At 35.8% G+C, this 15689-nt stretch overlaps 1 protein-coding gene across 1 annotated transcript in view; it reads left to right on the forward strand.

Moving 5' to 3' along the window:
• The window catches only part of MAN1A2 (mannosidase alpha class 1A member 2), a 219124-nt gene that overhangs the window by 189374 nt on the left and 14061 nt on the right, over positions 1-15689 (forward strand). The window contains exons 9-10 of the mRNA XM_072644497.1: positions 1646-1761; positions 7102-7321. Coding sequence (XP_072500598.1) covers positions 1646-1761; positions 7102-7321 — 336 coding nt within the window. The remainder of the gene's footprint in view (positions 1-1645; positions 1762-7101; positions 7322-15689) is intronic.

Raw genomic sequence — 15689 nt, forward strand, 5'->3', positions numbered from 1 at the left:
TGTTGCATAGAAGAATTAAAATGAATGGGAGAAACCATTAAAAAAAAAAAACATAATACAAAAGAAAATGGTCTGTTTCTATCTGCGATCCAATTCTATAGTTCTTTCTCTGGATGTGGAAAGCATTTTGCCAGAGTGCATTGGAAATTTTTTAAATCCATGCATTTCAATGAAGTCTACCAGAAAAATTCCTTGCATGCTGTGGTGGTTGTTGTGTACAAAGTTTTCCTGGTTCTGCTCTTTTCACTCAGCATTAGTTCATACAAGTCTTTCCAGGCTTCTCTAAAGTCTTCCTGTTCATCATTTCTCTTAGCACAATAGTATTCCATTACATTCTTATACCACAACTTGTTCAGCCATTCCCCAATAGATGGGCATCCCCTTGATTTCCAGTTTTGGGCCATCACAAAGAGAGCTGCTATAAATATTTTTGTACATGTGGGAGCCTTTCCCATTTCTGTGATCTTTTTGGGATGGAGTCCCAGAAGCAATATTGCTGAGTCAAAGCATTTTTGTAGCTCTTTGGGCATAGTTCCAAATTGCTCTCCAGAATGGTTGGATCAGCTCACAGCTCCACCAACAATGAATTAACTCATCCACATCTTCTCCAACATTTATCATCTTCCTGTTTTGTCATGTTAGCCAATCTGATAGGTTTGATGTGGTACCTCAAAGTTGCTTTGATTTGCATCTCTCTAATCAATAGTTACTTAGAGCATTTTTTCATATGATTATAGATGGCTTTAATTTTTTTCTCTGAAAATTACCTGTTCATATCCTTGGACCATTTATCAATTGGAGAATGACTTGTGTTCTTGTTGTGAATATTCTTAAAACATTTTCCTAACTTTTGTGTAATTTAGACTGCAGGGAAATCTCCTGATCTGTCAGAGAGAGTTATTAAGAAAGTCCTGGAGAGAAGTAGAGAGAAAAGAATTTCTTTCAGAATTACATAAAATTATTTAGTTTACTTTAAAAATCAGGAGATTCAATTTTTAGGGGATATGAGATTTATTTAATAATAATTTATTTAATAATAATATCAAATTCATAGACAAACAGAATGCAAATCTAGGTCAGCAGACAAGAAAAAAAGAAAGCATATTCTATTGATAAAGATTAGATTTTAAAGAAATTCTTGGCATTTATGTGGTGCCTGTATATGTATCTGTGTGATAATTTCTTCAATTTCCTGTGGCACAAATACCACTCCATAGATAAAAATGCATTTGTACCAAGAGAATGAACTCTTTATGGTTATTGGCATCAGTAGATTCAGTTACTGAGGTATTTATAATCTTCCTATTGAATTTCCTTTTTAAACTGTGTGAAATGATTATTTTTATTTTTTTTTGTTACAGAACAAAAATTGGTTTTAGAGACCATAACCATATGACTATGCCTCCAGTGACATAGGAAAAGGATTTTTGTATGTATAAATAGAAGGGATATGTGTACAGAACTGACAGATTTCCTAGAAAATTAGTTGGTAATATAAAAATCAGTGTTAAATGTTGTGGTGATGCAGAGAAAAATAATGTAGTATTATTATTGGACCTTGATAAATGTAAAAGATAAATGTAAAATTCTACTATATTTCCTCTTTTGTTCCAACCTCACCTTCCTTTTTTCTTTTTTGTTACAGATCACACATCAGTTGGTGGGCTAGGAGACAGTTTTTATGAATACTTACTGAAAGCATGGTTGATGTCAGATAAAACAGACATTGAGGCAAGGAAGATGTATGACGATGCAATTGAGGTGATTATGACTATAATATCACTTTTTAATAAGACATTTGCTTCCTTCTTCCCTTCCTTTGAAGGTAGATAGCATCTTCCCTCACATGTCCTTTATAGTTATTTGAGTATTTATGGAACCCAGAAGAGCTCAGTTGTTCACAATTATTTTTTGAACAATATTGTTGTTAGTGTACACAGTGTTCTCTTGGTTCTGCTCACTTCGCTTTTCATTGTTTCATGCAAATCTTTCCATGTTTTTCTAAAATCAACCTTATAGCTCAGTAATCTTCCATCACAATTATATACCACAACTTATTCAGGTATTCACCAGTTGATCGGCATCCTCTCAATTTCTAGGTCTTTGCCACCACAGCGAGAGCTGATATAAATATTTTTTAGACCATAGGTTCTTTTCATTTTTCAGTGATCATCTTTAATAGTGGTATTGCTGGGTCAAAGATTATATACTGTTTTATAACTCCTTGGGCATAATTCTCCAAAACAGTTGGATCAGTTCACACTTCTCCTAAGTGTATATCAGTGTCCCAGTTTTTTCTACATCCCCTCCAACATTCATCATTTTCCACTTCTATCATTTTACTCAATCTGATAGTTATGAGATGATACCTCCAAGCTGTTTTAATTTGCAATTCTCTTGTCAGTAATGACTTAGAACATTTTTTCATATGACTATAGATAACTTTAATTTCTTCACTGAAAAATGATCTATTGATATTTTTTGATTATTTTTCATTTGGGGAATGACTCATAATTATAAATCTGATAAAGTTCTCTATGTGTTGAGATATGAGACCTTTATCTGAGAGACAATGAAAATTTTCTCCCAATTTTCTACTTTCTTTCTAATCTATATTACAACATATGCTCAATTTCTGCCAGACTGTTTTCCCAACAATTTTTACCAAATAGTTCATTTTATCCCAAAAGCTTAAATCTTTACATTTGTTAGACATCGTTTACACTATTGTGTATTAGATATTTTCAGTAACCAGAAGAGTGTAGTTCTGGATGTTTTATGTGCAACTGTGGAAGGACGAGCATAGGATTATTTTAGCATCTCTCTTTAGCAAATTGTAACATTAAATCAGAGCTTCTTAATTGAGATCCACAGTGATTTCAGGAGGCTTGTAAACTTTTTTTTAAAAAGTGTTTTTAATAAACTATATTTCATTCTATTTGGTTTCCTTTGCCATCTTATACATTTTGTTTTATGCATTTGAAAACATTTTTCTGAGAGTCCATGCCACAAAGAAGGTTCAGACCAGGTATTATAGGTATAGAGCACTGTATAATCGGTGGTCTGTATGCAAGGAGCACACAATTAAAGCTGCTGCCTGACCAAACAGGAGTCGTGTTTCGTAGCAATTTTTTAAGGTTGTACTACCTGAGATTTTTTTACTTTGTGTTCCCATATTAATTTAATCTTCATCACTTAGATAACTCAGTTCCTTCATGTAGGAATATACCTTTCTACACCATCACAGTCCCCTGGTGGGTAGTCTTCCTGAGCTGCTGCTGCCAAAGTAAAAATTCATCACTTAATGGATGATGGGAAGCCTTTCTGCTCTCAGCTGGGCTCATGACTGACATACTCTGTTTCTGGGCTCATACATAAGACCTTCTTGTATCAGTTGTACCTGTCATAACTGTCAGCCTTGCTGGTTTAAACCTTGAGGCTCCAGAGTTGCCTGCACACCAAGATAGGGTTCCCAACTAAGGACAGTTTTTCATGGAGGGTCAATTTAGCTATATTTGTTCAATAGTGAACATTACCAATGATTATTTTTAAAAACAATATGGAATATGTTAGAGAGTTAGACATGTCTTTAGGACTGTGGTGCGAGTGCCCTGACTTGAGAAGTGAGTGTGCACTTTCATAGACAATTTTTCTTTTTTTAACAATTTTAGTTGATGAGTGTGTCATTTGTTATTCTGTGCTTCCTTGTCTTTACATTTCTTCTTTCTTGAGAAATTATCCATACCTATTTTGTTGAACCTCAGAACTGTATGGAATCTTAGAGATAACATTTTCTGATTTTTTTTTAACCTGTCTACACCCCATAATTTCTAATTGGAGGGATAACAGAATGAAATATTTCCTCTAAAACATACAGTATGAGTTTTCTGACCTGAAATGAGACAGTACAGCAACCTTAGCCATGCACAAGTCCATTGCTCCCATTTTCTAAGTAGATCTGGTATTATGGAAAGAGCCCCAGAGTTAGAGCCAGAAGATATCTGTTGACCTACCAGATCTGTCTCCACTTCCAGCTGAGCTGAGGTAATGGCTCAGGGGTTGGAAATTTAAAAAAAAGAAAAGACCTTTTTTCTTTCATGAAAATGTACACTGATTTTAAAATCTTTATAAATAAAGCTTCAATTTAAAAATTTCAGTTTTTGTTTTGTAAACATTCCCTAAACCTTTTAAGACACTAACTTCTCCACCTCTTCCCCATGGAAAAAAGTTCCCTTGGATTCCAATGAAAACCATTTTTTAGGCCAGACCAACCATAAAGATATGATGCTGTTTCTAATCAAAGTAGTGATACAACTATCATTCAACTCATTGTGGCATTATGCAGACACATGACGGGTGAAAAGCTTCTATACTTTCTAGACATGGAGCTAAGGTCTGTAGAAGGAATCTTAGAAATCATGAAGAAGCTCTCCTTGTACAGCAGTGGATTAATTCTAGTCTGGTCTGTGATCTTTTTGAACATTATCTACTAATGGAAAGCTACAAATTAAATTGTGAAAGTCTATATTCATATTGCAATGAAATTTAAAGCTACAAAAATCTGGAGCCAAAGCTGTCAAACTCATATTCAGCTACCCTAGTTTTACACTGTTCCCATGACGTTGGTCCTCTGTGAAAACAAAGCTGCGGCGATCACCTTCCAGAATGTCAGCTGATTGCTCTCCTTCCCTTAATGAATTGTAATGTCCCTCACATGTCAAGGCCAAGTGTTCCTTCCTCTTCTGAACCTCCAGTTTATTAGTATTCTCTGCTTCCTCCAATTATTTCTTATTTACTCATCTAGATATATTTTACACCGCCCTGTAGTCGCTATAATTTCCTAGTGGGCAGCAGCTATTTGTTTATTTGTTTCATTTCATTTTGTTTTGTCCTTGTAATCCCCAGTCCCTTGCACATAATGGACACTCTGGTCTCACCTCCACCTCATAGAACTCTTTAAAAGTCTGGCTAATGTCAATGCAAAAATATGAGTACACTTAATTGTAATGGATTGTTTGTATTGGGGTCACAGTGGGTTGGAGAAGGGAGAGGATTTGGAACTGGATCAAAAAAAGAATAAAAAATTCTCTACTTTAAAAAGAAGATTTAAAAATAAGAAAACTAAGTGTAGCTCAGACCTTTCTTGATTATCCCCTAGTTATTAGCATTATTTCCTTCTTGAAATACTTGACATATATTTCATTTTTTACTTAAGTGAGCAGATGTTGTATTCTCCTGTTCCTTGACTGCATGAAGTAATTTTTTAAAATTATGTTTTTTATTTTCAGGTAAACATGCTCTTCCCTCCTTCCTCTCTCTCCCCACTCTCTCTCCCCATTGAGAAAGCAAGAAAACCAAAAAACTCTGTTACCAGTGGGTGTCATTTGTATGTAATTTATATCCACCTCCCCACCCCACTTGCAAGAATCTTTAAAATGTTTTCTAGACTAATTCATCATCTACTATTACCTCACTCAGTCCTCTCTCTACACTTGGGTATCTGACCCCATCACTATTGAAACTGCTGTCTTGAGGATAACCATAGATTTCCTGATTGCTGAACCTAATTGCCCTTTTTCCAGTCTTCATCTTGTTTCTGTGTTCCCTTGTTGCTTCTGTCTCTGCAGTTTCTGTCTTGGATTACTTGTGTCTTCTATGCTTCCTTGGTCAATCATTTGTTCTTTTCTAAACTCTTCAACGTAAGTGTTCTTGGTAGGGGAATTCCAAACTGTCAGTGACCTCCAAGTTCATCTAGTCTAACCCTCTCATTTTATCGACGAGGAACAAAACCCAGAGACAACTAGCTCAGTGTTGTCTAGCAAAGTACAGAGTCAAGATCTGACCCTGGGTCATCTGGCTCCAAATCCAGTTCTCTTTTTACTGTTTCTTCCTGCAGTCTCCTTTTTCTCCATATTCTCCTTTGGTGTTTTCTTGTGCTTCTGTGGCCTTTGCTGTCCCCTTTACACATCTGATTCTCCAGTCTGTATCTATATCTAATCCCTTTTCTCAGCACTAGACTGTTGTCTCCTGCTCCATGGCACCTGCAGTGCCACCTGACCCACACCAAACTTCTCTTTCTCTGGTACCTGCTCTTCCTCATGACTTTACCTTTTCTTCCAGTGGCTCCAGCTGGTGTTCTACCCAGTCTCTAGTGTGAAAGTCTTAGGATTTATCTTTGAATCTTCTGTCTCTTTTAATTCTTCTGTTTAACCCATAATCAAGAAGACTTTCTATCTCTCTACTATCCCTTGTCTCCTCTCTTCTTTATTTCCACTGTCATGACCCCAGTTTAATACCTCACTATTATCTACCTGGATAATTGTAATAGCTTCCTAACTGGACTTTCCTCCTATATCTCTTCTCCGCTCCAATAAATTATGTTTGCTCTTAACAAACTAATATTCCCTATTTGGTCACATCACACCTTTCTTCAGAATCTTCCTTTGATTGCCTACTACTTGTCAAAGTTCAGATCCCTTTCCCTGATATTCAGAATTTTTCATAGTCTGGTACCAACAACCTAATTTTTCTGCAAACCTTTTCCTGTATTGAATATTTCCTGTACTGCTTGCTCTTCAAACATTCTGTTTCTTTTTCCATTTCCTTGCCTTTTCTCATGATGTTAATCTGTCTGGAGTAGCCTTCCTACTCCTTTTTCACCTGTTCATCCTCTTAAGTTCAGCCCAACTCCCAACTCTTAAATTAGCCTTCCTTGATAATCTCTGATGATTACATATTTTCCCCTTTGTGATTCACATGTTATTTTGTTGTACTCCTTTCTAATAAATTTATCATGTATTTCATATTATATTTGACATATAATGATATATAATATATATTATGTTAGATAATATATAATTATATATATAATAAATATATACTGTATTTCATATTATAGTTATCTAAGTGTTTTCTAATATTCTGTAAGTTTGATGAGCACAGGAGTTGTCTTATCCGAACAGGATATCCGCCCCAGCGGACTGCAGTGTGGACATGAGTTACTGTCATTATTATTGTCTTATGTATAGAATTGGCTTGAAAACCAGTACATTTTTAGAAACTCAGAAATTATTCATCTTCATTTATTGATTATTCATACAGGCCATAGAAAAGCATCTTATTAGAACATCCAATGGGGGCCTCACATTCATTGGAGAATGGAAGAATGGACACTTGGAAAGGAAGATGGGTCATTTGACCTGCTTTGCTGGAGGAATGTTTGCTTTGGGAGCAGATGGCTCCAGAAAGGATAAAGCTGGGCATTATTTACAGCTTGGAGCAGAAATTGCACATACATGTCATGAGTCATATGACAGAACGGGTAAGAAATTTCACTAGCTTGGTTACTATATAATACTCTTTATAATCATGATACGGCCAGGAAAGGTGACTGTATATCCAAGAACTATCAGGAATACAGTTATACTTTACTTTGTAAATAGTGGTGTTTCTGAAGTTTTGGTTCTGCATCAGCTTTTTTATCGTTACTGCTTTTGGGACTGGGGTTTGATGAGAAGTTAGTTTCTTCTTAGAAGGGTTTAGAAGTTTTTGCATTAATTTGAATCTTTTCTATATCAAAAGTGTTTATTGCTTTTGTAATTCACTTTCTGTAACAGGCTACAGTCTTTAACAGGATACTTTTTTAAAAGTCTTGCCATTGATTCCTCCCCAATTGAATACACTTAATTCTCAGTTATTCATGTGAATTCATGCGAAGAGAATGGTCAAAAAGTGTGTTTAAGAGGAGGTATACATACCACAGTTCATTTGAATCTGAATTGAATCTGAATCGCTTATTTGAGTCATCTTAAAATCCAAATACTGCCTCTTTCTCCACAAAACCAAAAATATTGATAAAGTATCAAAGCCAATTTGTCATTACTTTCCTCACTGGGCCTTTGTCCAATTCTCAGAGCAAGTAGTAATAAGCAGTGACCTACTCAGAAGACAGCAACAAACAAGGGTTCTGAGTCATCCATCCCTGTTTTACTAAATTGATGTTTTTGGTTAATCCACTGATTGCTTTCCATCATTACTAGTTTCTTTGTCTAAAAAGAAAGTCCCCAATTGGGATGTAGTTATAGGTACCTTAATTTTTGTGCTTGCTCTCATCACACCTTGGACAAATCACTTAATCTTTCTGCATCTTAGTTTGCTTGTCTTTAAAGGGGCAGAATTGGATTAGATAATGTATTAGCAATTATCAGATTCCACTGATGATAGGTACCGGGTCAAGCACTGGATCTCTGAGATTCCTTTCAGCCCTGGGAATGGTGTCCAAGGCATGGACCTTGTTTCGACCTTAGCACAGTGTTTGAGACATAGCATTATGGGACATAAGAAGCACTTAAGAAATGCTTATTATCTGAATGACTGATTTTCTGAATCATTTAAGCAAAACACTTTTCATGACAATGCAAACAGTGGAGTAATATGATAATGAAGGCATTAGATTAAATCATTTCTGTTTGAGAATTTCATAAATTAAATTCATGTTTTGAGGTTGCTTTTGAGACATAAATGTTATGCCAGTAAGATTTTTATTTAATCCTAGTGCTTTCTGTAAAATATATTTGGAATAACCAGTTAACCTCACATTTTAAGTATACTTAATAAAGTATAGTTTTAATAACCAGTTTGCCTCATCTTTCAAAGTTAAAGCTAAAGACCTTTATTTATGATAAAGTGTTAAAGTTCATGAAGAAATTTCCTGCAAACTAAGTCTTATAACTAACAATTCTATTTTAGACAAAATACCACCAATCTGAAAGGAACTAGGATCCTGCTGCAATGTTACTGTACTATATGTTTTCAGATGTTGTTATTGTACTATACAGATCAGTTATAAAAATTGTGGTTGGCCTGATTTTGAAATATGTCATTAACACTAGCTATGTGTTTACTACTACATATTAGCATGCTAGATGTACAGTTACATTTCATTCAAATTCCCCTTATCAAAACACATCAAATATAATATATGAAGTAACAGCTCATATGCCTATTTTAAACTTTTATTTGACACTTAGCTTATTGATAACCATTATTATAAAATTACATCACTGTCTTTTATATTTGATAATACTGGTTGTGATTACCATTTGTCTTTGTAAGTGTAGATTGATGCAAAAACCCTTCTTTACTTATCATTGTGCATAAATGAATGATGTTATTTAATTTGTAGCTATTATCTGCGTAACTTGTTATTGTTAGACACCCCTTTTTATTTTCTGACTGTTTGATTCATCTTTAACCCAAAACTTTTGGTCACATAGAGCTGTCCTATTTTAATTGCTGCACATCATATCCTTGACACATTTTTGAAGCTGTGTTTTAGTGTATCCTTATGGTTTTTTTGTCCTTGTTTTAAATTATGACATTTTAGGTCTCACTGCAGTAGCTTCCTATATATCTGTTGTTTTGAGCTGTTCTCTCTCTCCAGCTCAGTAGAATTGTGTTGGGATGGATATCACATAGGATACTGTACATTTACAGGGGGAACTGATCAGAGAGGTTGATTCGAGTCAAGTTCCCTAATTGTCCTGATGAGTCAGTCAGTCAGTCTGTCTGTCTGTCTGTCTCTCTCTCTTTCCCTCCCACACACGCACATACTCACGTACACACATGCACACACAGGCACAAAATTGGCAAAACTAGAATTCAAACCCAAGTCGTCTAAGGACACTGAACTCATATATATAAAAGTCTAGGGAAATTTCTATTATATAATTGCAATTTTTCTGAAAAATTTCTGGGAAAACCTCCTATCTTCCATTTTTTCAAAGGACATACTTAAGTTATTCTGGGCTAATGATAGCCTTATAAAAATTATATGTAGTGATAAAACAAGTGTTTTTCTGCTTGACAGCACCAACAAAAATCATTATCCATCTATAGTTTAATATCACAAAAAATCACGTTTTCATATTAGAAATTTTATATTATGGTGATGATTCTTGTTCAGGTCCTTGCAAGTGGACTAGATGACTTCCAAGCATCCTTCCAACTCTGAGATTCTGTTTTGAATTTTAGTGCAGTAAAATTATTTTCAGAGCCCAAAAACCGAGACTGAGCTAAGATTATTGATGAGCAATTAAGAACAAAAAAGGAATTCTAACAGTTAGAGAAGAAAAGAAGTATGTTCAAAAAAGGGATCAATCATTATTCAAGGGGGTTGGGGTGATAAAAAGCAACAACGATGAGCAGGCTTCTGTTTTCTTCGCCAAGGAGAATGAACTTTGGATTGGGAAGGATAGAACAAAAATAGAAAAAAATAATTAACAGGGAATTGAAACTGAAGATAAGTGAGGAGCTCAGAGTACCTAGCTGTTCTTGGTGAGTTCAGATTGCTAAGGCTAGATGACCTATATCCTAGGAACGTGAAAGAGTTACCCTGTGTGATTGCTCAGCTATTGTCATTGATGCTGGGAAAATCATAGCACAGGGCTTTGTTGCAGGACTGGAAAAGGCAAACGTTACTTGGACGCTAAGATAAAGAAGGATAATGGATTCTGTAGTCTACAGCCCAGTGAAAGAGACTGATTTCCTGACAAAATTCTGGATCATGTTACAAAAGAGATGCTTAAAACCACCTAGAAAAGGACTAAAACCCAGCATATTTCAGAATAAAAACAAATCATGCCAAATTAATCTTTTCTTTCCTTTTTGACAGGGTAACTACTGGTAGAGCATGGAAATTTTATAGACATAGTATATCTAGATTTCAACAAAGATTTGCCTTTGTGGACAAGATAGAGAGATGTAAGCCTACATAATTATATAGCTAGTTGGATTTGTCACTGTTCAGTGACCAAAACCTCAAAAGTAGTCTTTATTATCTTAATATCATGTCGAATGAGGTCTTTAGTAGGGTACCCTGGGTTCTTATCTTTATGGATACACACACACACACCAACATCTTGGTTTAATACATTTTCAAATGGTTTCGAATTTCTGAACTATGCCTTAAAACATAGAAATGACAAACTCCTAAGCAGTATGGATGCATCTAACAATGGTTAGTAAAAATGTGGTTTTGATCACCTTCAGATTGAATCCAAAAAGTTGTATGTTGACATTATTATACTCTTAAAAGGATTTGCAATTTCATGTACAGTCATTTTTTCCTCTCTACTTTGCATATGAAAATACTTTTTTTAAGCTTTGAATTTTTTTTTAATTGTCTAAAATTTTTAACCACAAGAACTCTCAACTTAAAAAGGAAGAAAGGTACTTATATATTCACCAGACTGGATACTCTGAAGTATAGTTGTAGGAGAGGAGAAAGGACAGTAGTTGAGACATTTAGAAGTTCATAGGTGACCAAATCCAAGAAAGGAACCAGTAGTAAAAATTTGTAGCCTCAAATGTTAATTCAGAAATTCACGAAGTATAGGAAACAAGCAAAATGAAATAGAGATCTCAACACAGAGAGGTCCTAACACTCAGGTGTAACAGCTGATCCTTAGTGTAATAAAACCCATGACTAGATTATGACTCTGGAAGGGCAAAATTAATTCAAATGAGATAGGATAGATAAAGAAAGGAGTAGGAGATAGTATTGTATAGTGAGAAGATAAACTCGTATGAGGAAATCCAGGAACCAGAGACAGAAAGCATGGTGGAGAGTGTTTGGGTGCTGATGAATGGAAGAAGGAACAGAAGATGACTTTGTCATTGTGTCATGTTACAGGCCACCTAGAGAAAGGAAACAAATTAGGGGGTCAGGAGACAAGTGGCAAATCTGGCACTGAGGTTTATTAGAGTAATGATGGGAGACAGCAAGTATCTAGACATCTGCCTAAGTTCTTTCCCTGCCTGAAAGGAGAGCAACGAATAATTTCCTGGTTGTTCTTCAATAATAATCTCATACTTCAAAACAAGGAGAAACCCAAAAGAAGACATTTTAATCTAGAGCTGACTCTTATGAAGAACTAAGTATTTCTGGCTGCAGTGAACATTCTGACAGCCGGGAATGGGGACCTAAATGATAGAGATACTCTCTGCTCACTCACATTTCAGGTTTGTGATAGAGAATAGAAAAAAACCTAGGCATAGTCTGACATGTTTTGAGGGAGCAGATTTCACAAGGTTCAGAGTAAGAGAAGGAAGATCCAGGAGATTAAAATTCTTCAGGTTAAGTTTTCTAGGAAGAGAAGGGGAATTTTCAAGAATTAAATTCTTACATGAGAAGTAACATAATGAGGGAGAGTTTTCTAAAGAGACCAACATACACAGGGAACTGACCAGTCAGCATAAATTTTTTAAAAGACATGCCAAAGATGAAAACCTGAAAGAAGTGATGGCAGCCAAAGTGTGGTATGGTACTGCAAGAAGAGTGTCTGCTGGTAAGGAGCATGAAAGACAGAAAGGTCAGGCTTCTCAGCTACAATGGAAAGTCTAGAAGAGCTGGAACAGTTAAAGGGTAGGACCTCACTTCATGGTGAGTAGGATGACAACAACCGTGAAGAGAGAGGAGGCAGAGCTCTGAAGATCCTTATTTGCTTCTTCTTGTGTCTGGCAGAAGAAATAGAAGCAACTCTCTTCATACACATGTATCATCTCACTGTGCATTGCTGTCTCCTAACCCCCTCTTTATCCTGTGTCTTTTGAATTGATTTGCCCTTCCAGAGCCAAAGTCCAGTGGTGGGTTTCATTTCCAATAAGTTACAGGTGAGTGTTAAGACTTCTTTGAGTTAAGATCCCAGTTCATTTTTCTTGTTTCCTATGCTTTGTGCATTTCTGGATCAACATTCAAGGTTATAGGTTTTAGTACTAGCTTGTTTTTAAATCATTTGATCTTCTGAATACCTTTTAATTGGCTGGCTGTCCTTGATGTCTTTAGCAACTGGTCCAACAAATGGCACTCTCTAGTACAAAAAGAATTGGCAACTCAGGTTGCAGAACCACTTTCAGGTTTTTTTGGAAGGTTGTCAAGAAAAGAAGACATACCACGGGAATAGAGGAGGGCAGTTATTCTCCCAAGTTTCCCAAAATGGGGAGAGAATACTCTTTGCACTATGTACTGGTTAGTTTGATTTTAGTTCCTGGTTGAAATTCTACAACCTGTTATTAAAAGGTAGCTACTGAACTTTTAGTAAAGAAATGGAAGCGGTGATCATAAATGGAATCTGATTTCATCACGAACAGTTGATTCCAAAACAATTTATTGTCTTTTTTTACAGGGTTACCAAACTAGTAGGTAAGGCAAATGCTCGAGATGTAGTTTACCTAGACTTCAAAGCAAAGCATTTACCAAAGTAACTCAAGAGTTTTCTTGTGGAAATCATGGAGAGAGATGGACAGGATAAAGAATTATGCTGAACTTTCTTGGTGATGACTTGGATTGATCAAGAAATAGGTGACATGCTTGACATGACATTGCTGATGACATAAAATTAGACTGTCAGTTCAGTGTAAGTCACCAATGTGGAGACATAACTTCCAGGAATAAAGAGCTGATGGTCCTCAGTACTCTGCCCTGTAAAATTCTATCTGCGGTTGTTTCTGGGTCCAATGGAGGAAGGACATGGTGTACCTGGGTTCAGCCTTCATGGATCGGTGTTTAAAGCCCATCACTATCTGTCAGCAGACCACCTTCCATGCTTATATTATCATATTCCTCTGTTACCACTCTTTTGGCCTCCTTGCTGTTGCCCCAAATAGGCATTATACTCAAGTGTGTACTTTTGTGCAGGCTTTCCTCCTAGAATTTATTCACTTGATTAATCAATAAATATTTAAGTTCCTGCACTGTGCCAGGCAGGCACTCTGCTGGCTGCTAATGATATAAAAATCTGACCTTCAGAAGCTTACATTCTTTGCTGGGAGATAACATGTATACATATGAATACATAGATATAAATTCAAAATATAATTTGGTGAACTAATTATTTGAGGGACTAATAGCCAACAGGAATATAATAGACCTCATTTTGATGGTGACACTTGAATTGAATGCATGTTCAAAATTATACACTAGTTAGTTTGCCTTTTAATTCTTGGAAAGAATTCTAGAACCTGTTATTAAAAGATAGTGATTATTAACCATGACATTGTTATCTGACCTACTGATGCAACCAAAGGACCTCTGGGTCTTAATCCTCCCTCTACCCCACCCTCACTCCAATACCCTTAGGATTGAAATTACCCTCTGCTCTGCAAATGAACTTTCTTTTTTATGTGTTATTTTATCTAATTAAAGTATGTGCTCCTTAAGAGCACATTTCTGCTTCTGACTCCAGCACTTAACACAGTGTTTAGCAAATACTTAGTGTAATAGACACTTTTTCATTCATTCGTTTGTTTGTTTGTTAAAGGAAAACAGGGATTCTAATGATGTCAGTGAGTAGGGACTGCATTCTAGGCATGGAGCATTAGTATAAATGCAAAGTAGGGGAAAGGAATGCCATGTGTAAGGAAGAACAAGAAGGCAAATTTGGCTAGACTAAAGAATGAATGAGAAAGGAGAATCAGGTATAATAAACCTAGAAAAGTAGGTTGGAAACAGGTTGTGCAGAACTTCAAATTCCATTCCAAAGATTTATATTTTATGTTAGAATTAGAAACCACTAGTTTATGAAGCAGAAAAATGACATTGTCAAACCCAAGCCTTATAAATGTCACTTTGGTAGCTGTATGGGAAATGGATTGAGAGGAGAGAGACCCTTGAAGAAGGAAGACTAATTAGAATAGGAGACTATTGCAGTAGTTCAGATAAGTGGTACTAAGAGTGAACCAAGATGGTGGCTGTGACGGTAGAGTGAAAGGAATAGATGTGATAGATATGGTGGAAATAGAATTGGCAACTGATTGACTATGTGAGTAGACTGAGAATCAGGAGTCAAGAATGATGCTAAGGTTACATACCCAGCTGGTTAGAAGAGTAACAGTTTCTGCAACACTAAAAAAGGGTAAGAAAAGGAGTAGATTTGGAGGGAAAGATAATGAATTGTTTTGGACATGGTAAGTTTAAGATATCTATGAACATTCTAGCTTGAATTGTCAAATATGGGATAAGCACTGCAGAGAGATGCAAGGATTAGTTCTATAGATCTGAGATGGAGATCATTTATAGAGATAATGGTTGGATCCATGGGAACCAATGTGGTCATCCAAAGAGAGGATACAGAAATACAAGAGGACCCACAATATTTTTGCTCTAGCATCTCCTGCCATTACTTCAGCTGAAGTCCTGTCTTTTCATCCCCTGAGAGGCTATTTCTGCTATATGTAGGAAAACGCTTCCATTTGAAGGAAGGATTGAGTAGATGTACTATTTTAACAGCTATCACTTCTGAATACTATCATCAGAAAGGGACAACTAGAAGAAGCTGCAGGTAAAGGTAGTTGCAGCGTGCATTCAAATAGGATCTCAGTAGAAGATGGGGTTGGGAGATAGGGAAGAAAATTCTTTCTCTTCATGCAGTTTTGATTTGCTTGGTAGCTGACACACTGTTATCCTAAAAGATGAGTGTTGCCATTTGTTTAGAAATTGATAACTGGAGTATTTACTGATGAAATTCTTAACTTAAAGATAATTCGGGCCCTGGCCCAAGCTTCTAAAGATGGTTTAGACCTTCTGTTATGGTAAACACATTATTTTTACAGCCTCATTAAAAAATATTTGGTACCCAAAGGTTTCTAAACTTTTTTATTTTCTTTAAATTTTGTGAAAATACAGTGTTTCT

The sequence above is a fragment of the Notamacropus eugenii genome, chromosome 2, assembly GCF_028372415.1.
Source record: "Notamacropus eugenii isolate mMacEug1 chromosome 2, mMacEug1.pri_v2, whole genome shotgun sequence".
NCBI lineage: Eukaryota > Metazoa > Chordata > Mammalia > Diprotodontia > Macropodidae > Notamacropus > Notamacropus eugenii.